The 22,143-nt window shown below is 35.7% G+C and overlaps 1 protein-coding gene across 3 annotated transcripts in view; it reads right to left on the bottom strand.

The window, feature by feature from the left end:
- Positions 1–22,143, bottom strand: part of ADGRB3 (adhesion G protein-coupled receptor B3) — a 695,949-nt gene that overhangs the window by 61,498 nt on the left and 612,308 nt on the right. For all 3 annotated transcript variants that reach the window (XM_026507135.4, XM_048219740.2, XM_057303989.1), the window contains 2 exons: positions 4,765–4,915; positions 2,084–2,153 (listed from right to left, as the gene is read on the bottom strand). In XM_026507135.4, coding sequence (XP_026362920.3) covers positions 2,084–2,153; positions 4,765–4,915 — 221 coding nt within the window. The remainder of the gene's footprint in view (positions 1–2,083; positions 2,154–4,764; positions 4,916–22,143) is intronic.

Raw genomic sequence — 22,143 nt, 5'->3', positions numbered from 1 at the left:
GAGGCCACTGAGATATTGGGAGAAATTGGTTTAAAAGCCATCATTGCAGGGAATGGATAATCTATATTTTCTATTTATTTTCCTTCTGATTTTACTTTTGCCCCAGCCTACTAAGCAAATTCACTAAAGATGAGCTTTTGAATAAAAATAAGTGCAGCTGTGTTTATTTCAATTACTCAGTTCGCCAAGAGATTCAGGGTTACATTGCTTGAGACATGGTAGAGACATGGTAACCCATTTGAGGAAGAACGTTTGTCTTCTCACAGCAGAGGGCTAGAAGCAGACATGGGGCTTGACCCTGGAGGCTTTGCAAGGGGGTCCATCTGCGTGTGCATGGTCCAGGAGAGTCAATAGAAGGAAAAAGCCAGGAAATGTTTTATCTCTGCTGATGCAATGAGTCATGCCCACTATTCATGCACCTGTTTTTGGCATTTGACCCTGTCAATATTACTTCTAGGTCCACAGAATCAACATGCTGCCTCCAAAATTAACAACAATTAATAATAACTGTTCTCTACCTGTTCTAAGAATAAACTTTTCTATATTCGTTGTGGTGGTGGTTACCTGACTTAGGCATTTGTTAAACCTCACAGAACTATACACTGAACAGGGTGAATGTTAGTCTGCATAAATCATACCTTAATTAAAAATTTTAATCTAGTAATTATACACACACACACACTTACCCACACATATATGCCAATACATGTATCAATGTATTCATGACACAAACGTGCCTGTAGTATGTGTGTACTCAAAGTCTGCACTTACTTATTTCTCTTCTCCACAGGAGTGGTCAGATAAAATTCTACTTTCCCACTTTGGGGTTGATAATTTAATATGTACTTTTTAACTAAAATACCTGGAGAAAATGCCTTTAGTCTGATGCCACACTGTAGTCAGTGTCTCTCACACTGCCACTACATTTCTACCACATTTTTGTGGGAGGTGAGCTTCACACTGATACGTCACTCATTATGTTGTATTCCGTCTTAATCATAAACTCCTTGAAAGTTGTACCATATCACCCATAATCCTGTCTTTTTCTACATCCCCAATACAGTGCCTTTCAAATACTGGGTTAATACCCAAAGAGTCCTACTGTTGTGAGAAGCAATGGCTTGAAGGTAACAGGGCTGAAGTAAGCACTACTCTACAACACGGACCATCAGGGAGTTTTTCCTGGTTGTGTGTTCATAATTCAGACTGCAGAAGAAAAACAAGTGTTCTAATGACACGAGTTCTTTAAATTCTTTGGAAATTTCTTTTGGATGGGCAGGTGACATGATGTCTTTTGGCCCAATGTTCATTTGGACGATCCCACCGGAAGGTCTAATTAGCAGTAATCCCTATCTCAAACCTGAAGACGAACAGAAAATCTCACTTAAAACTTTATGCTTCTAATAAGATGTGCACATCTTTCTCTATTTCTCAACTGCCTCCTCAGCTTGAAAGAGCAGATGAAGTAAAATATGAAAGCGTGTTGTTTTACATTTTAAATGTTAAACATAAACCTTACTTGTAAATTCTCTCACAGAATTTATCAGTATTACAGCTGTGATTAGGATGGGCTGATACCATAACCCTCTTTCTTCCCTCTAATTTCTCCCATAGCCGAGGCGTTTTCTACCATGTACTCTACTGATTCCCCTGATGTGTACGTTTTAGTATTACCTTAACAGAGCAACAAAACTTGGACTAACATGACACAACTTGGTTGATACCGACATATATTCTCATCAGTGAAATCAGAAGCTCAGATCAGAGCATATATTAAAAGGTAAACGCCAAGGTTGGTCCCATTCTAAAACACACAAAGTAGACACTAGGACCTGTTGAAACGCACTGGTCTTATGAAGCAATGGGAAACCGAAACAAGGATTCTGCAGAGGGCTTTGGCATTTACTTCCTAACGCCTGTGCATTTAAGCTACTTTACACCATTCCACACTGATGCGATTTCTACCATCGTTAATGACTCAGTGACAAAATGCAAGCCATCAGCAGTGCCAACCAAGACTAATGACGCAGAGATGATGATTTACTTAATTATAAGCATGATTTATCACTGTGGATGGACTTACTAGTGATCAGTGCCATATCCTTTCGTCCTTGTGAAGCCTACTGATGTGGCCACTACTAACGCTGGTAAACCTGCAAGAAAAGCATTGTCACACTTCACATTCAGCTGTAACCACTGTGCACTCCGGCTCAAGAAAAGCTCGGACAGACTAAAAATGCTTACATTGGAGCAACTACCTTTGCATTAAGTCTTTCATAAAGTATGTTTCCCTTATAAAATTTCTTTCAAGTACAAAAATATGAAAGCGACAGCTGGTCTTTTAACTCAGTGTACTTCCCTAATGTTGCTAGGTTACCACCACGTTTGACATGGGCTTAAAGGAAACTAATAACAGAGATTTAGTATATCTTTTAAGTTATTTTTTCCCTAGGGGTTTACACTGTTATAAAGGAAATTTACAGTTATAAAATCAGAAAGGCAAAAAATGGATATTGTGCTGTGCTGGAAATCACAGAAGAGTGGAACATTCAGTTTGCCCCATATTGATCCTCATCAAGTTGTACTTACATAAGAGAAAAAAATAAATCATATCACATAATTCTTTCCTTATGATTTACTTAGAATAACAGGAATGTAGGATCAAGGTTAAGGGCCCTAAGGAATTAATTTTGGGGCCTCCTGATTATCTTCCTTTTAACAATCCTGAACGAAGTTCAGAAAATATATGACAGTTTCTCTTCATGGACTTCTAGGTAGGTATCTCTCCACACATTGCTTTGTCCCTCTTAGAATTCAATTGCCTGCATACCTGCACCAATACTGACCTAACATCTCTTAGTTTATATTTATATGAGTCACACTATCCTTACTCAAGTTCAGTGGAACGTCCCTGTGTTTTGGTGAACAGAGCTCAGTCTAATCTATCCTGTTTAATTATTTTCTTTTTTTTTTAAATTTTGATCATGACTTCTTTTCAGGAAGTTGATGTTTGCCTTTTCAGGTAGAAAAACCCATCATCTAATCACCTTCTTGAGTCCCTTTCACCTATCTTCCTTCCTCCCCTCCTTCCTGCTATTCTCTTCTGTGAGTCTTTTCAGGTGACATCGTAGCCCTTCATGAGGTTTAATGACAAAAACTGTGAGGATCATCTCAGAGGGACACATCATATTTTAAAAAGATATGTCTCCCCCACCCTGTATACACACATGAATATATATATATATATATATATATATATATATATATATATATATATTTGACTTTTTGATTGATTAGACAGAGTTCATTAGAAAAAATTCTCTCCCGGGCATAGTTAAAGCATTAATAATCTTCATTCCGTACAATTTAGATTTTTTTCTGAATTTATTATGTTGTACTTTGCTATAATGAAATTCATACACCACTAATCTGCCAACTCAGACTTCCTGATAGTCTAGCACCATCGGCTTAGCTTTTTTGCTACCCAGAGTAGTTTAAAATTATCTGTAAACTTGGAGAGCAGCTGTGAGTCCTCTCCTCAAGATCTTTGGTAACGACGTTATTAAATAAGCTAGTTACCAATCCCGAAAATTACCATTCTTTATACTTAGGGGAAGTCACTTACCTGGATTCTATATTTCTTGGATCTATGGCACTAATTCACGACAAAAGTGTTCCCTGATTCAATACCAGTCTATCTTTATAAGGTCTTTGACATGAAATCCAGACAAAAGTTTTATGAAAGTGTAAACAGAATACATTCTCCAATTTCTTCTTAATGGCTTTCCCACTTGCCTGTGACAAGAGCCCTATGTTAATCACACATCTTGCTGAAACCTGATGGATAATCTTAAGTGATCTGGATCCCACCTTTTCCAGTATGAATTATTCTGTTATTGTAATTTTTTTAAATTTTCTGTTACTTGTAATTTTTCAGACGCCATAAAACATCCTATTCTCTAGTCTTCTGGTACGTTAGGTACTTGTTGTATATTTGGCCCAAAATTCCCCATTTTTTTTAAATTCAAGTCTTTCGAAACTCAAAGGCAAACATGACAAAATCCTGAGGTTTTCTGAAACTATTTTCTTAAATTAAACTAATTATTTCTAATTAAATTAAGCTAATTAATTCTAATTAAATATTAGAATTGGCCTTATGAAAAACACAGATCTTTAAGACGTCCATTTTGTAAGGCAACTTGAGAGAAAATTTTCCTAATAAAGATAAGCAAATAATTAATTAATTCTCGGTCTGTCAACAATTCTGTTTCTCCTTTGAGGATCCTCTGACTAGCTGTGAGGTTTCATGCATTCACTACATGACTTTCTTCCTGTGACATGAATAGCTGTAGTCCTTAATTGCTTTGAACTCTCTTGGAACGGACTTCTCGAAGTTTTCTTATGGGAAGTACATGACTGGTGGACATGACAAGTACCTGTTTTGAGCCCTGAACATTTTAGAACATTTTGCGTTTTCAGGACATATTAGCAGAGAACACTTTGCTTTTCTGCCTGTAGCTGTCCCAGGATTCCTCTTACACCATTGCTTAACTGACTGGTTATGTGGTCATCCAGTATTTACTTCTTTTTAAAGCTCCAAATGTCCAAAGAATGTTAAAAAATGACCAGCTTCATATATTTCCACTTCTGTATATCAAATTGGACACAAAGAAAAGTAGCCTGGGGATAATCACACTTTACTGCTTCATTATGTGTTCAAAGTCATCTTAATAAGAGCATGAAAGGGTATATAAAAATGCTTACCCCATCCAAGGCACAAAAAACGTTTCCTTATAAGCCGTGTCCTAATTTTTCCAGTTACGGCCATATATGACTGCCACGCCTCAGTCAAAACCCAACAGAATGAAGCCAGGAAGAAAAAGTGCAAAAATGCTGTGGTGGTTGTGCAGATGCTCTGTGGAAACAAAGAAGACTCACACTGAATACGGTGGGGGGGGGGATCAGGTGTACTCCAGGGGATTGTTAATCTTCAACGCATCGCTTTTATTTCAAATATCTACCTCTCCTGTGTGACAGAGTAATTATTTACAGAAATTAGGAACCCCGCAGTCTTCACGCTGTATACAATATCTATGATAGAAAAAAAAATAAGTCCTAATTCCATCTGCATGTTCAATTTTTTATGAGGAGAAGCCTGAATGTAAATTAAATCCCAAGGGACATTACAATTACTACTTACTACTTTACTTGAATTTTTTTTCCTGAAATGTAATTATGGGAATGGTCCTACCTTTGGTTTAATTTAAGTTACCGACATCTTGCATAATTCTTTGGGCTACATTCTTTATCCTTCCATTTTACCTGATAATTCTTTGTTGTTTTATCTGTATTGATGTGAAGATTACATCCCAACAGCTATCCAAAAGGAAAAATTGCTTTTGTACCAGTGTGATATTCCTCGTGTAAGACCAAAGTATAAAATGGGATTTGGCTAGTAGCCTAGTACAAAAATAACATATGTATTTTAAAGTCCTTAATACATTGTTCAGTATTATTACATTACAATGTGTGTCCTAATCAAATCATTTTGAAAAGTTAATTGAGTCACTGGCAGTACACAGCCATGATTTCACAGGTATTTTACTTTAGGCAACTTCTTCATTCTGGAAGTGCCACCATTCGTTCCTTGTGACTCATCCGTGAAGGTGAGCCGCTTCACTTTGGGGAGGGCGGCTACTTATTTCACTACTGGTCTAATGTCTTTGTGTACATCTTGTTCAAATGCAAATCTTCATCAGTCAGAACCAGTAACTAAACTACTCTCTTCCTCTGTCCGTCTCCACCTTGCTACTTCCAGAAATTGAAAAGAGCAAACCTAGAACTAGAAAAAAAAAATAATAAAAACTCATTAACAGAGAAATAAAAGTACAACACTCATCCTCCCACCTCCACTCCAGTATACTGCTAACGCAGAATATCTTTTTTAAAATTTTGGCTCAAATTATTCCTATTATTTGTTTATTCTGTTGAAATTCACCAGATGTTAATTCAGCTTTTTAGTTCTTTTCATCCTATAAAAAGAACTTTACCATGTTTATCTCACCAGGTCTTTTGAAATGTTCAGAGATAATGTCCAGAAGCTGAGTAGCACTGTGCCAGGCATATGGCATGTGCTTCAACTGATTATGACCATCATTATCATTTTAAAAATAGTATTAAAAAAAAGTGTTACTGGTTTTTGGCATGTGATTGTTTCATGTAGCACTTAAATATACTTAGTTACTTAGACTTATTCTCACAAAGATGGCAACTTTCAGTATAAGAAAGTCATGGATTTCTAAAACCCTCTTCTTCATACCTTTATTCCTGCTTCAGGCATAATGTAGATTTAACCAACTGTGATTCCTCCTATACTTGAGACATTGAGAGTTTTCTTTAATGTTAAGGTTTAAATATCTGCAGCTGACTACTTTGCTCACTCCTAATCTGCAGTTCCTGATCCCAATTTGAATTTCAAAGATAACTGTTCCCTTTAATACCTGAAGACTAGTTACACTTTCTAATTCACCTGTCATTTCCTTCCACCAGTTTGTCTCATCTTAATTGTACGTGCTAGCAAAATTATTCCTTCTCCATTTTTAAACTATCAGTATAAAGTTATATAAAACAATGTAAAAAAGTTGAAATGTTAAATGCTAAGTACTGGATGCATTGCAATTTTATAAGAAATAATAAAATGCTCAACGTGTCAATACAGAGACTTTTAATTTGCTCTTTATTATGTTTGTTGCCTTGGGACTTTCTGATATGTACTTCAATTCTAATACAAATCGAAATACATGTAATTTGGGGCTACTGACATTTATATCGATAATTCACGTCTCTCTGGACAAGAATATGGCCATAATGTGTGGAAAAAAGTATAGAATCTAGAGAAGTAAGAACCATTTCTATGAGCAATAGCATTATACTATGATGAGATGAATAGTCATATATATCCAGAAAGTGCTCTAACTATGAAGGAAAACTGTGTCAACCTAAAGAATGTGTATATATGGACTAAAGTGGTCTAAAGTCACAAAACTAATCTTACATGAAGAGTATAACAAAATATATGTTCCTAAAAAATAAAGATACATTTTGCCTCATTATCATATGAAGAACCAGTATAAAATCAGACTCTACATAATGAAACATACATGATTTTTCTACTGATATATTTGTTAAGCTGTCTTTTAAAAATACAACTTTTATAATAGTGATTTTCAAATTAACACTTTTATTTTCCACATCTGTCATCTCAGTTTCCACAACAGTGGCCATTCTAACATTCACATAACCTAAATCCCATATCGGCAACCCATGAAGATCAACCATCCCTTGGAACCCCTCAGTACTAGAGATTTTACACTTCTAAATCTCAGACTCTGATTCACTTTTTCTATAAACAGGTTTACATCTTGTCATTTGTTCAATTTTCCGACTACTGGACCCACTGTCATGACCTTCAGGTTTACAGCTTCTCCTTATTCACCCGTGTGTCCACTTTTGACTCCCATGATAGCAGAAACTTTTTTTTTTGGTCAGAGAGAGAAAGTGAATAACAGAGAGAGAGAGAGAGAGCACAAGCAGGTAGAGAAGGCAGAGGGAGAAGCAGACTCCCCACTGAGCAAGGAGCCTGATGCAGGACTCGATCCCAGAACCCTGGGTTCATGACCTGAGCTGAAGGCAGATACTCAACTGACAGAGCCACCAGGTGTCACAACACAACAGCTGGGTCTTGACAGCTTGCCATTTCAAACCTGAGACTCACTAGTACCTCAAGCACATCATTCAATTCTTCTGCTACACCTGCCTTGCTGCACCTCAATTTGGTCCTTTCCAACTGATGAGTGTTGTTGACAAATATTACAAAACTTGAAAGGGTATTAAATTGACAAACTGAGCACTGTTCATACCTGTCAGCCTCATGTATACCATTTACCCCAAATCCTTAGGGACAACAGAAAAAGATTTCAAAAAATAACTGGAAAGAAGAGAAGTATAAACTATGGTAGAGACTCTGAGAAATGCCTGAAAAACAAAACAGATGAGTGCAGACTGAAGGATACCCCAGCTCAAAGCAAGATATTAGAAGCAGAGATGAAGACATGGAAGTAGGGGACTAAGATACATGGATGACACACAGTTCTAACATCTGTTTGAAACTACTTTCAGATGAAAAAAATAGAGAAAATTTCAAGGAAAGGCAGCATTTAAAGAGTATGGAAAAGCTTCTCACAACTTCAAAGATCCTCTGGGCTGAAGTTAGATAAATCAAAGATAAAACACACACACACGCACAAAACACACACACACACCCCCCTCGAAATATTGTGATGAAATTTGTGAACATCAAGAATAAAGAGAAAAACTTAAACACTGTAAGTAATCTTTCTTTTGACTCTGACAAAGAAATAAGATTCAAATTGACATCAGATTCCTGTGAGCTACCCAGGATACAAGACAGTGGAATAATATCTTTAGCATTCTAAGGGAAAATAACTTTGAAGACAGAATTCTACACCCACCAAAACTATTATTCAACTGAAAGGCAGAAATAAAGATATTTTTAGAATTAAAGGAACTTTGAAGTTTACTACCTCAGGATTCTCTCTGAAAGAACTGCTAGACAATATAAACCAATAAAAATAAGAAGAAATCCAGGAGGAGGGAAATGAGATAAAAGACATAATGGATAGCAAAGAGAGTAATCAAATACATCAAATCTACATAAATGTTTATTTAAAAGCTTAAATATACATATTTTAATTTTTAAAATATAACCACTCAAATATAAAATTCAAAATAATATAAATGAAGTTTAAGAGGTGAGAGAAAAGTTTCAAAGGATCAGGAGAAAATAAAAGTATGCTAAGCCTTTTGGTTGTTATTGTTCTCAGGAATATTAGAGATACTAATTAGCTCTAGATGTTAGAAAAATATGTTTGGACATGTATATTAACAATGTTAAGGTAACCATAAAAGGTAGAAACAAATAATGTATTTATAAGATAGAAGAGGAAAAATAGAAGTAAAGAAAAAATTATCAGCCCAACTAAAGGCAGGCAAAGGATCAACAATAAACTAGAAAATATGATAAATGAAAAAAATAACAAAAATAATTCCAAACAGATCAGAAATTATAGAAATGGGAATGTTTTAAATTCATTAGTTAAAAGTTAAGAACTTTTAGACTGAATTAAAAAAATCAAAATCGAGTAATGTATTTATGAGACATACCTCAAACCCCATGACACAGGAAGATTAGGAATAAAGAGATGAAAAGAGCTATATTAAGCAAATGCTAAGCAAAAATCAGGTGTCACAATGTTAATACTGAAAAAAAGCTTTAAAAGAGATGAAGGACTTTTCATGCTGATAAAAGAAGCAGGTTATAAAGAAGTTTCCAAAGGAACACATCTCTATGAAACTAATAAAGAATTTTTCAAAGTATGTGAAACAAAAACTGAGAAAACTACAAGAATAAACTGTCAAAACTAAGTTTATAATGAAAGACTTAATATGCTGCCCTCAGAAAAATCACAGGAAATTTGGGCTCTTTCCATAACTCGGCTATTGTTGATAATGCTGCTATAAACATCTGGGTGCATGTACCCCTATGAATTAGTATTTTTGTATTCCTTGGGTAAATACCTAGTAGTGCAATTGCTGGATCCCAAATGTCCATCAATTGATGAATGGATAAAGAAGAAGCGGTATATAGTGGAATATTACTTAGCCATAAGAAAGAATGAAATCTTGCCATTTGCAAAGACATGGATGGAGCTGAAGAGTATTATACTAAGCGAAATAATGAAATCTTGCCATTTGCAAAGACATGGATGGAGCTGAGGAGTATTATACTAAGCGAAATAAGTCAGTCAGAGAAAGACAAATACATATGATTTCACTCATACACAGAATTTAAGAAACAAAGCAAATGATCATAGGGAAAAAAAGAGAGAGAGGCAAACCAAGAAACAGACTCTAAATTATACAGAACAAACTGATGGTTACCAGAGGGGAAGTGGGTGAGGGGTTAAATAGGTGATGGGGATTAAGGAGTGTACTTGTTGTGATGAGTACTGGGTGTTATATGTAAATTGTATACCCCAAACTAATACTATACTGTATGTTAACTGGAATTTAAATAAAAACTTAGAAAAAAAGAAATATATCTCCTTATTGGAAAACCCAAGATCTATTTGTAAATTGTTAGAAATAATAAAAAGAATCAACTAAGTGGCTAGATACAAGATAAATGCATAAAAGTTACATTTCCTGTACACTGAGATCAATATATAAAATTAATTTTGCCTATACACCATCCATATCCATTGGAAAATGTAATACAAGATGTCTAATTAATTATGATAACTTGATCTCTCTTCTCCCTCCCAAACCATGTTAAAATTACCGAATTATTAAGCCACAGGAAAAAGAATAGGCAGTAGACAACAGTGAACTCAAGATGCCAATTCAGATGTTGTGAGAAGAAGGCATAACTGACTTAGAGTGACAGAGAACGTTATCACCTAAGTGGTTATAGAGTATGGGAGGCGGTGATGGAAATATTGATGGTAATGGACCCAATTCACTCCATAGACCTTCAGAAGTTTTAATTTTTTTTTTAATTTTAATTTTTTTTAAAAGATTTTATTTATTTGACAGAGGGAGACAGCCAGTGAGAGAGGGAACACAAGCAGGGGGAGTGGGAGAGGAAGAAGCAGGCTCCAGCGGAGCAAGGAGCCCTATGTGGGGCTCAATCCCAGGACCCTGGGATCACTCCCTGAGCCGAAGGCAGACGCTTAACGACTGAGCCACCCAGGCTCCCCAGAAGTTTTTAATACTTGGAAACAGTAGGGACCAGAAACAGAAGGAGGACTTTGCATGGGGCTGAAAGAGAGAGAGGCTGGTTGAAAATCTATATAAAGAATAGCTGAAACTCTGTTTCCTCCCCAACTCAGTGAAGTCCTGTACTGTCATAGGGAGGTTTAGTCTCTGGAAAATTGAATGGGTTGGTTCTGAACTCAAGCACCAGTCTCATTAATGGATAGGTGTACAAGGCAGATACAAGCATAAATATTAAACCCTAAGCACCCTCCTCTCATTTTCTCCTTACTTCTGCTCCCAGAATGCCAGCAGGTCAGAGATTTAAATTCACCCCCAGAGGCAGAAAATCTTCATATGCTGGCTCATCCTTCACTAACATACTGTGAAATCTCCCTTTCCTTAAGTCCAGCCACCCATATAGAACTTCAAGTCACTTTTTAGGGCCTTGCTTTTACATATGAATATACAGCCAATGATATTCAGATAATTGAAAAAAATCTTACAACATGAAAAAAAGAAAAAAGGCCAAGAAAAGAAAAAGTGGGGGAGTGAGGAGAGACTATAGAGGTAACAGAAAAATAAAAATTTCAAAAACAGTCTAAGTTCTTCAGAAACTGAGAAAAGAAATTGCACCTACAAAACAAAATCACTAGGGAAAGATTATCATATGAAAGAAAAGGTCCTATTCATAGTGACAATAGAAACTATAAAACAACTCAAATACACTTAACAAATATGTGCAGGAGCTTCATGTAGAAAATTATAACATTTAATTAAAGGGCACAAAACTATACACGATTAAATGGAAAAATATATTATATAGTGAATTGGAGAATCAGTGTCATATAAATGCCAGTCTTTCCCAAACTGATAAATATACTCAATACAATTCCCATCAAATCTTAATTGTTTTCTTTTAGTTTGACAAGCCAATTCTAAGTCACAGAGAAAACCAAATACAAAGAATAATCCAGAAAGTCAAAAAAAAAAAGAAAGAAGCATAGAGGGTTTTCCCAATGACATAAAACAGAATAATATGTAGCCAGATGATCACTATCCCTATTTTGCACATGAGGGTTTGGAGAGACTAATTTACTTGGCCAATGTTTCATGGCTAATGAAAAGGAGGAGTTGAAACATGGTCTCTGACCCCAGGACTTGTGCATTTCCTTAACTACCTCAGCCTGCTTTCTGACAGCATTTTTTGCACATCCATAGTTAAATCCTCACAATTTTTTTATCCTCTCAACTTTCCTCCTTATTCCTAAATCAGATAACCCTGCCTTCACCATTACTGATGAGGTAGAGACTATCCATATTATTGATATCTTCATATTTCCTATACTCCTTACCTTGAAAGTTCTCACTTGATTTCACCCACCCTCTTCCTCCTTTCCAAAGCAGGCCCTTTCCCTTCCTGGAGATGGTGTAACAGAGTGAAGAGACAGATCCCTGGAGTGGCATTGTGGGTTCACACACTGACTGCTTCATTTACTGGTTGTTACTTAAAATCTGTGTGCCTCTCCTCTCGTTAAAAGTGAGGATAATTACAGCGTCTACCTCATAAGACTGTCATAAAGATGAAATGGCATGATACCTGTAAGTCTGATACGTAGTAACCGCTCTTGATCCTGTATTTGGTCAACTATATATTCTTCTCCTTTAGTTAGTTCCTGTATTCCTATATACATTATCTCTTAGCCTACAAATTTGTTGAAACTCTATCTTCAACTACCCAACCAATCAACCTTCTTTTTATTGGTTTATTCACAGTGGTTCTCATTGGGTTGTTCTCTCTCTTTTCAACTGTGGTCAAATTTCTTGAAAGGTTAAGCTATCCATCAGGTTCTTTACTACCTGTTTACACATTTTCTTTCTCTCTAGTATCTCTCCTCAATTTCCCTCTTACAGGAATCACCCATGACTTTCTAATTTCCAAATATAACAAATGGAATTTTTTTTAGTTTCCCACAAAGACTTGGGACCTTAACATTCTCTCAAGTTACGAGATTTTTACTGTAAGGTCTTTAAAGGTTTTCCTAGCTCTAAAATTCTACAATAACATGAATACTGTTTAATTAAAAGTCTAACTGAGCTATTCATTTCTTCTTGAATAAGTTTTGCCAATTTATATCTTCCCACAAATTATCCATTTTATTTATATTTTCCAATGTCTTACTATATGATTGTATATAATGTTCTTGTAAATTTTAAGAAATACTATTTTTTGCTTCTAAAGTTGCTTATCCATGTTTCCTATTTCTTTATCAAAGACGTCTGTTTTACTAATTTATTTCAAATCTTAATGATTCCTTAAATCCAACTAGAAAAATATTATTACATTAGTACTGACATGAATTTCTTTAAGTGTAAAATATGATTATTTATTCTTTTCATTTGGCAGAGTTCCGAGGATTTTAAGAACAAAATACTATGTTCACCTTATTCCCAACATCCAAATAAATCAAAGGGTATTAGCACTTAAAAATAAGCAATCCTAGACACCTATTATGTAAATACTTGAAAAAGCAAGAGAAAATGCTTTTGATGAGAGATATAGAATATTAAAAAAAAAAAAAAAACTTCCACGGAATAGAGAATGCAGAGAAGCTTGCTTCTGCTAGAAATATGAAAAACAGAACTTTGAGATGAAACTCTTCAGTAGAATATTTAGAAACTCTCAAACAGTATCAATATCTGCATGCTTTAATTGCAGTACTTATGGGGAAATCAAGAATTATTGAAGTTACTGCAACATTTAACAATCTTAGACAAGCTCAAATCATTCCTCCATATGAAGCAATTCTTATTTGAATTATTTAGATAATTTCCTCCACTCTCACACTAATTTGTCTATAATAAATACATAGACAACATGATGACTATAGTTAACACTGCTATATGACATATAGGAAAGTTGAGAGTAAATCCTAAGATTTCTCATCACAAGGAGAAATTTTTTCTTGTTTTCTTTCTTTTCTTTTTATTGTAACTATATGAAAAGATGGATGATGTTGGCTGAACCCATTGTGATCACTTCACAATATATATAAATCAAGCCATCATGCTGAATGCCTTAAACTTATACAGTGATGTACGTCAGTTATTAATAAAACTGGAAAAAATTATAAATATGTATATCTTGTTATTCATGTGGAATAAAACATGTACAAGATACATACACTATAACTCTGAGATGTACCTGTAACTCCTTACAAGTGAATGATGCTATGGGAAGAAATTCTGGTTCATCACTATAGTGATTTTAAAGACAATCCTTTAAAGGGTGCATTAATAAGGGTCTATTTACATTGTTCAAAAAAAGTGGTTTTTACAGACTAAAAATAAATACTGTGAGAGTAAAATAAGATAATGGATAAAAAGGGCTTGCACAAAGATGACACATAACTTCACGTATATACTACGTGCCCAATAAATAATAACTGTTAATAAGGTCATAATTAAAAGCTTATTCAAATGCATGGATTAATTTTTATTTGGCAAAACAAGCATAATTGAAAATGTTTGAGACTACATTTTTAAAGGATGATAAAAAAACTACTTATCAAGCACCTATTCTGCTTTAAACATCAATTTTGCAACAATGCTGTAAGGTAAGTATTTTATAAATGAGGAGATGAAGCTCAGAGAGGTTAAATAACTTTTCTGAAGTTACACTAGTACCAAAGAAGGAGCATATGTTCTTATCATTACAGCATGTTGCCCCTGACTCTGCTGGTATTTATATTTCTATGATTATATTATATTCTTTCAAGCCCGTGCAAATCGTTTTGAAATAGCAGGGCATAGATGGTAAATAAATAGATACTATGATATACAAACAAAAATGACATTAAATGATTAGTCTTTTTTTCCAAATCACAACCAACAGAAGATTGCATCATTTAAAAGTATAGTTTTGGTTATGAAGATTTCATCAACATAGGTGCAAATGTAGTCTGAGGTTACCTCAACCCTAATGAGATGCCCAGTGGGCAACTGTGACTATAAGCTTCATCATTTATTAAATTAAAGGCTTTACCAAAATAAGAATTCAATTAGAGCTTTCTGTGAATGTCACTTCATTCAACCTCCTTTATTATACAGCTGCTGTGACAAGCTGTATCAACAGCAATGTCATTGTAGACAACTGACAAATGTCTCTCATAGACCCAAATACTTAGCCTGTGCATTCTTCCTCTTGGACATAATGGAAAACATCAATAGAGGAGATTTGACAGGCTTTAGTTTTCTCTTGAAAACTCCTGTTTCACCATTAAAAAGTTGCAATACTTGCTTCAAAACTAATGGCACAAAGCTATGATGAAGAAACATTATCTCTCTGATCCATCTTTTTGAAAAAAAAAAAACACTTTAGAAAACAGAAGAAATTGCTAATATTAAGTCACGTATGATATGAAATAATGAATGAAGAAACACAAGCAGTTGCCAAATAGGAGTATCTCAAACAATAACAATTCTTATTTGCTAGATTTTTATCATTTTATATTAAAATAAAACTACTATTAAAAAGAAAGGAAATGCTAGATAGATGTCAATAGAGATAAAAATCTGTTTCACAGATGTCAAAAATATGTATCTTGCAGAAAACATGTTCATATTTTGAAGACCTTGGGAAGTTTGTCACACATAACAGGAAAATCTGAGTCTTTGAAATGTGTCCTTTGGGAGTCCAAACATTTGTACATCGTACACAGCAGATGCTTCATTATACACTGTTATCTCCAGGCTTAGAAAATAACAATTTTACCCAAAATGAAATATAATTAAGTCACTTGCTAAATAAGGCCAAGAGTTCAGCTAAAGCTATACTAATAATTTAGAAATTTTAAAATGTGTTATAAGCTCTAAGATATCTCTAAGAATTGATTTACACTGTGTTCTATAACTGAAGAGAAAAATCAATTGTCAGTGGATTTATATCCTCTGGTGTAATTAACCACCAGATGAGGTCACTCAGAAAGGAACAGTAGTAACGGAAATATAGTTGTCTTCAACTTGTATCAAGCAGAGCAAACAAAACTCTGTAGCTCTGTTGCTGGGGTTTCTAGACAAAATATTTCCCTGAGGATGTGGAAGGCAAAGAAAAGTAACACTTTTATATCAAGAAGACATTTTTTAATTCTAGTTATCAAGTTTAGTCACCAGTCTGACTTGGTGTCACAAGACTATGTCAATACGGAATGAAAATAGTTTTTGATTCAGAGGTGGCATGGTCTGCAAAGGTCCTAGCCTTCAGAGGCAGGCTAGTATTTCTCAGCATTGGTTGCACAGTGGTATCTGGGGAGGTCTAAAAACTGAGGCTCTGTTAGCGCTATCCACTAAGATTTTGATCTAATCAGTCTAGGGTGGAGCTTCAGCATCAGCATTGTTAAGGCTCCCCCGGTGATTCTAACGGCAGCCAGGGTTCACAATCAGCAACATGAACAATCACAGACTCCTTGTCGTGGAAGCTACCAAATGTGTGACCTCGCACAAACTAGTCACTTCTCACAGCCTCAATGTCTTTTTTTTTTTTTTTAATAATGATTTTTTATTATATTATGTTAGTCACCATACAGTACATCCCTGGTTTTCGATGTAAGGCTCGATGATTCATTAGTTGTGTATAACACCCAGTGCACCATGCAATATGTGCCCTCCTTACTACCCATCACCGGTCTATCCCATTCCCCCACCCCCCTCCCCTCTGTAGCCCTCAGTTTGTTTCTTATAGTCCATAGTCTCTCATGTTTCATTCCCCCTTCTGATTACCCCCCCTTTCTTTATCCCTTTCTTCCCCTACTGATCATTCTAGTTCTTATGTTCCATAGATGAGAGAAATCATATGATAGTTGTCTTTCTCTGCTTGACTTATTTCACTAAGCATTATCTCCTCCAGTGCCGTCCATGTTGTAGCAAATGTTGAGAACTCATTCTTTCTGATTGCTGAGTAATATTCCATTGTATATATGGACCACAACTTCTTAATCCAGTCATCTGTTGCAGGGCATCTCGGCTCCTTCCACGATTTAGCTATTGTGGACATTGCTGCTATGAACATTGGGGTGCATATGGCCCTTCTCTTCACTACGTCTGTATCTTTGGGGTAAACACCCAGTAGTGCAATGACTCACAGCCTCAATGTCTTTGATCTGTTGGACGAGAGTTAAAGTATCCACCACAACGGGTTACCTTAAAATTACATATAATAAATGTAAAGTGCTTAGTTCTCAGTGGGTTCTAAAAGTATTAAACAATAATGACCATTCATGCAAATTCTCAACCCATGAGAGTAACTTATCTAGTCTTAGCCAGTTCCTAAAGTTCTGGAAAGAGTAATGAAAATGGAGCCCTCTGCTATGCATCATATTTTAATTTAGAATGACCTTAGAAGTGATAGACTTCTTTACAGAACCTGCTATGAAAACAGAATCAAAAGAGCTAACAATGAAGGGTATGGGAAGAAAAGAGCAAAACAGAGTAATGCTGGTCTTGATGGTACTCTGGAAAAAGGCAGATTACTGTTAGATCCTGTCCTCTGGATTTCTCCAGATACCGGAGGGGAAACACCTGACGGTGAACAACAGTTAAATTATGCTAAATGCAGTCACTGGGCCAGTTTTAGGACTCTGGGCATGGTGATTTAAGGAGATCTCAAAGAACTTCTACCCCAAAGTATCAAGGTCAACCCTGAGATTGGATAGTTCCATTTGTGTTTACCTTTCAAATCCCTAATTGCTTATCTCTGAGCCACCCAACCCCAGATATTTCAAACCCAACATGTCTAAAAATTAACTTTTCACCTTCTCCGTTAAGCTAGCTTCTCCTTTTGTGTATTGACTTCATTGACCTTTCTATTTCCATGACTCTAGATGGGGCCATCATTCACTCTCTCCTGAACTATTAGTGACAGAGGGAGACTTCCTTGAAGACAGCACCCTTCTACTGGCCCCACCTCCTTTGGCAAGAATGAAGTGAAGCTCCAAAGCTATGTATGACAAGATGTTCCTGTTCTCTCCCCTCTACAAGTTAAAAAAAGAAAGGTCTTAAAATATATCTGGCATATAATAAGTCCTAAATAAATATGAGTTGTAGTTATCAGTATTTTTATAATTATTACAAGAGGAACTGGGTACAAGATTTATTTTTACAATGAGAAACACTAAGTATATTTAAATGTTAAGTGAAGAATCAAATAAAGAAACTGTGAATCAGGAGAGATAACTACATCAAGTACAGAAGATATCTGATAAAAATGAAATTCAAAGCATATGAGAAGAACTGGCCTTTGATAAGAAGAAAGTCCTCTCTTGATTTAAAACATGTAGGAAGGAACAAAGACTAGGTGAAAATGTAGATAAGGTAGCATACTTTGTGGTGGGAAGGTAACATGATGGCTACCAAATCCTCTTTGGAGTTGGAGTTGAGTCCATTGTTTAAGCTAAAGATGTAGAAAGGAGATCAGTGGTTTGAATATATTTGAACAGATTGGAAATTCTTTGTTGAGAACTGGAAAACCAGATAACATGGACTTGCCAGGCAGCACGGAAGCTACTCTGAGCTGAGTAATCACACAGTTATCAGCTCAAAACCAAAGACTGTAGCACAGACCTCCCTCTATCCACCTCTGAAATCACAAATTCTAATCCCCTGCAAAAGTAAAGAAATACTGTTTTTGCTGTTTTCCTGTAGGGTTTTCTCTGGGTTCCTGTTTTAATGGACCATCTGGTACATGGTTCCATTTTCTTCCCCCTTTGACAACTCAGGACACACTCCTTACTACTATGCCTAAGAAGACATAAACCAGCTCTACAGAAACAATGGAAGCTACTACCAAGAACAAATCAAGATTTTAGTTCATTGGTTGGGAAATGCCAAAATCACAATGTAACAAATCCCTTGTACTGAACTGAAGCAAGACTGAAAAAGTGTCTCAAGCTGTTTCTTATCTTTTAATAAACAATTACCTTTGGAAGTTTAGAACCCTACCAGGCTAGATTCTCAGTTTCTCAGCAGGTAGAACAGATGACTATGGTCAGAGTACTATAATCCATATTGGACAAAAATAACAGATGGCAAAACACACTATTTCCAGTACCATTACTTTTATAAGCAATGGCCATAAATACCTTTTTGGAAGACAATCACTTATTGGAAAAGAACAGCTTCGACCAGACAAACCCTAAGTGATCTTTTTCTTTACCATGTGTTAAAAGGTTTTGTCATTGAAGAATTTAGGGTCAAAATGCTTACTGAGTACGCAGTGTATGAAAAATACTGTATGAGGCAAGTTTTAAACATTTTACATAAAACCATAAAAACTACATATGTGTAAAAACACACCTGCAAGCAATTATGACATACACATGTATTTAAGTTGGATTACTGTAACGAGTAAAGTCAAGAAGATAAGGATACTTCAAATTCTGAACTTTTTTAAATAAGACAGATTCCTAAAATTACCTAACGTCTTTTATCACTATAATAGAGACTAAATTTTATTAGTACCGTTCACTTTTAAATCCAGAGCCTAATTGAGACTGGCAAAAAGTTGGTTGAAAGGAGGAAGGAAGTACAACATTTTAAAAAATTTTTTGTTTGAAAGAGAGAAAGAGGGGAGTGGAGAGGGGAGAGGGAGAGAATCTTCAGCAGGATCTCTGCCGAGTGCAGAGCCCGACAGAGGGATCAATCTCACAACCCCGTATCATGACCTGAGTCGAAATCAAGAGTCGGATGCTCATCCGACTGAACCGCCGAGGAGCCCCAGGAAGTACAATATTATTTTACTTTATCTTCACAACATTAAAAAATTAGTAATGTATTAAACAATAACCTCAAACTTTGTTTAGAAATGGTGACAGCTGGATCACAATGTTTCTTGGTCGAGACCAAGCTTTATTATGAAGCCCCTTTGGTTTCAGTATGACATGTCCTGCTTTATACCATTTCCGCTTATCATATTTACAATTTTTATTACAACCAAAATAGTAAAAAGTGTCAAGAAGAAAATAGAAGCAAAATCCCAAAGACCATTATGTCAAAAATAGATTTTACCAAATATTTTAAGTATAGTCTTCTATTCTTATATCATGACTTTAAATTATACAGTTTAAAGTAATGTGGATGAGCTTAGAAACTCCCTCCATTTTTACTCGCAAGTATAACAGTAGTGTAGGGACAGAAAGAGAGATCTGGGCCCAAGGTTGACGGGGAGAGGGTGAGGAGGGGTGGAGAAGAAGTTGAAATGTGTTCGCAGACTTCTCTAAAGAGCTATAATTTCATTCTCCTCATTTTAAGAGGGTGAAAACTGTTCCTCTCACCCCACCTCCAACCTTGCCTCCTTCTATTCTTCTCCATACATTTTTGCCTTCTGAGGAGAGGCGTGGCAGTAGTCAAAGTTAGTATTGGAGCAGGAAAGGGAGAAGAAAGAGAATCCGATTACATCTAACAACCTGTCCTCCTACTTTGACCACAATGTCTTAATGCCAGGATTCCACAAGGAAGAGAGCTTTGTGCAGAATCGACTTGATTCAAATGAACCAAATACAGTACTTTATAAATAAGTGAATCATTTCAAATCAAGCTAATATTATATAAATAATATCTGTCTTTTCTAAGTACCTACTTATTTATCTCATTCAGTTCAATATGAATATGCCAAGTGTATATTTCTAAAAGGAATCAGATTATGATTCACATTCATTTCTCAATTACAGCTTCTCAATGCATGAAATATTCTCTTGTAGTAAATGAAGCACTTTGAGAGGAATACACATTCTTTCAGGTTCCCAGGATCCCATTTAATGCATGACTATAGCACATAATGATTGTATCTCAGAATAATACAACACCTTTTTTTCCTCCATGAATTCAAAATCACTTTCTCTTGTATTATCCTATTCTTTGTTGGAAACTCCTATTCTTATGCTTATTTCATTGATTATAGCTTCTTAGGGTCAGGTTTGTTTTCCTTTTATTAAGTCCAGTGGAATACCTAGCACATAAATTTTATCCAGTAAATATTTATTGCATGAAAAAATTAAGAAAATAGCTCTGTTATTAATAATTTCAAAGGCGATTTTGGTCTGAATATATATGCTCTTGCTTAGTGATAATTATGTATCAGGAATTCTTCATCATTGTTGCAGAAAAGACCAGCTTCCCCAATCCTTGCTTGGTCCTTGCCCACATGACAGAATCTTAAAAAAAGTAATATCTGGGCACATGGGCATCCAGAATAAAAACTGAATTTCCCACCCTTTCTTTTAAGGTAATATAATTAGATTCTTGCCAATAGAAGATTAACGAGAACAACATGGGAAACTTGGGAAAGTATCTTTTTCTTCTTTCCGTTTTTTTTTTTTAAAGATTTTATTTATTTATTTATTTGACACAGAGAGAGAGACAGCCAGCGAGAGAGGGAACACAAGCAGGGGGAGTGGAAGAGGAAGAAGCAGGCTCATAGCAGAGGAGTCTGATGTGGGACTCGATCCCATAATGCCGGGATCACGCCCTGAGCCGAAGGCAGACGCTTAACCGCTGTGCCACCCAGGCGCCCCTCTTCTTTCCCTTTCACCTTTGTTATCAGATGGAATATTTACATGATGGCTGGAGCTGGAACAGTAATCTTGGACCCTGAGGTGGAAATTTCAAGTCAGAAAAAAGTCAGAAGGAAATGGATCCCTAATGACCAGGGAGCCGCCTACATTTATGTGAGCATGAATTAAGCTTTATCTTTTTAATATCACTCTTGTTTGGGTTTTTCCCATAATTCAGTTAAGCGTAAATGTTACATTTGGTATCAATACATAAATTGATATGTATTATCAATAAAATATTGTATACTGTGCTTAAACAAATGTGACCTATGAACCAACTGGAATAAATTATACTTTTTTCCAAGCTCTGAAATCAATCCAAATATTCATACTTCAATTAATAGTCTCTGAACCATTTATTCCTCAACTCCACTAAATCCCCTTCCCTTAGCAATAGTATCTGTGAAGTGCAGTAAGTTTTAAATAGAACTGTAATACTCTCTATCTCAGCATGCCTGGGTGGCTCAGTCGGTTAAGTGTCTGCCTTCGGCTCAGGTCATGATCCCAGGGTCCTGGAGTTGAGCCCTGCATGGGGCTCCCTCTCAGCGGGGAGTCTGCTTCTCCCTCTGCCTCTGCGGCGCCCCCTACTTGTGCTCTAATAAATAAATAAAATCCTTAAAAAAAAATGCTATCTCATTTGATTCTTATACCTAACAGGAAAAGTAGATATAATCACTGTAATTATTATTTTATGGATTATCAAAAC

The sequence above is a fragment of the Ursus arctos genome, unplaced genomic scaffold (assembly GCF_023065955.2).
Source record: "Ursus arctos isolate Adak ecotype North America unplaced genomic scaffold, UrsArc2.0 scaffold_29, whole genome shotgun sequence".
Lineage (NCBI taxonomy): Eukaryota > Metazoa > Chordata > Mammalia > Carnivora > Ursidae > Ursus > Ursus arctos.
The sequence above is the reverse complement of the archived record's forward strand: the minus strand, read 5'-3'. Positions and strand labels throughout refer to the sequence as shown.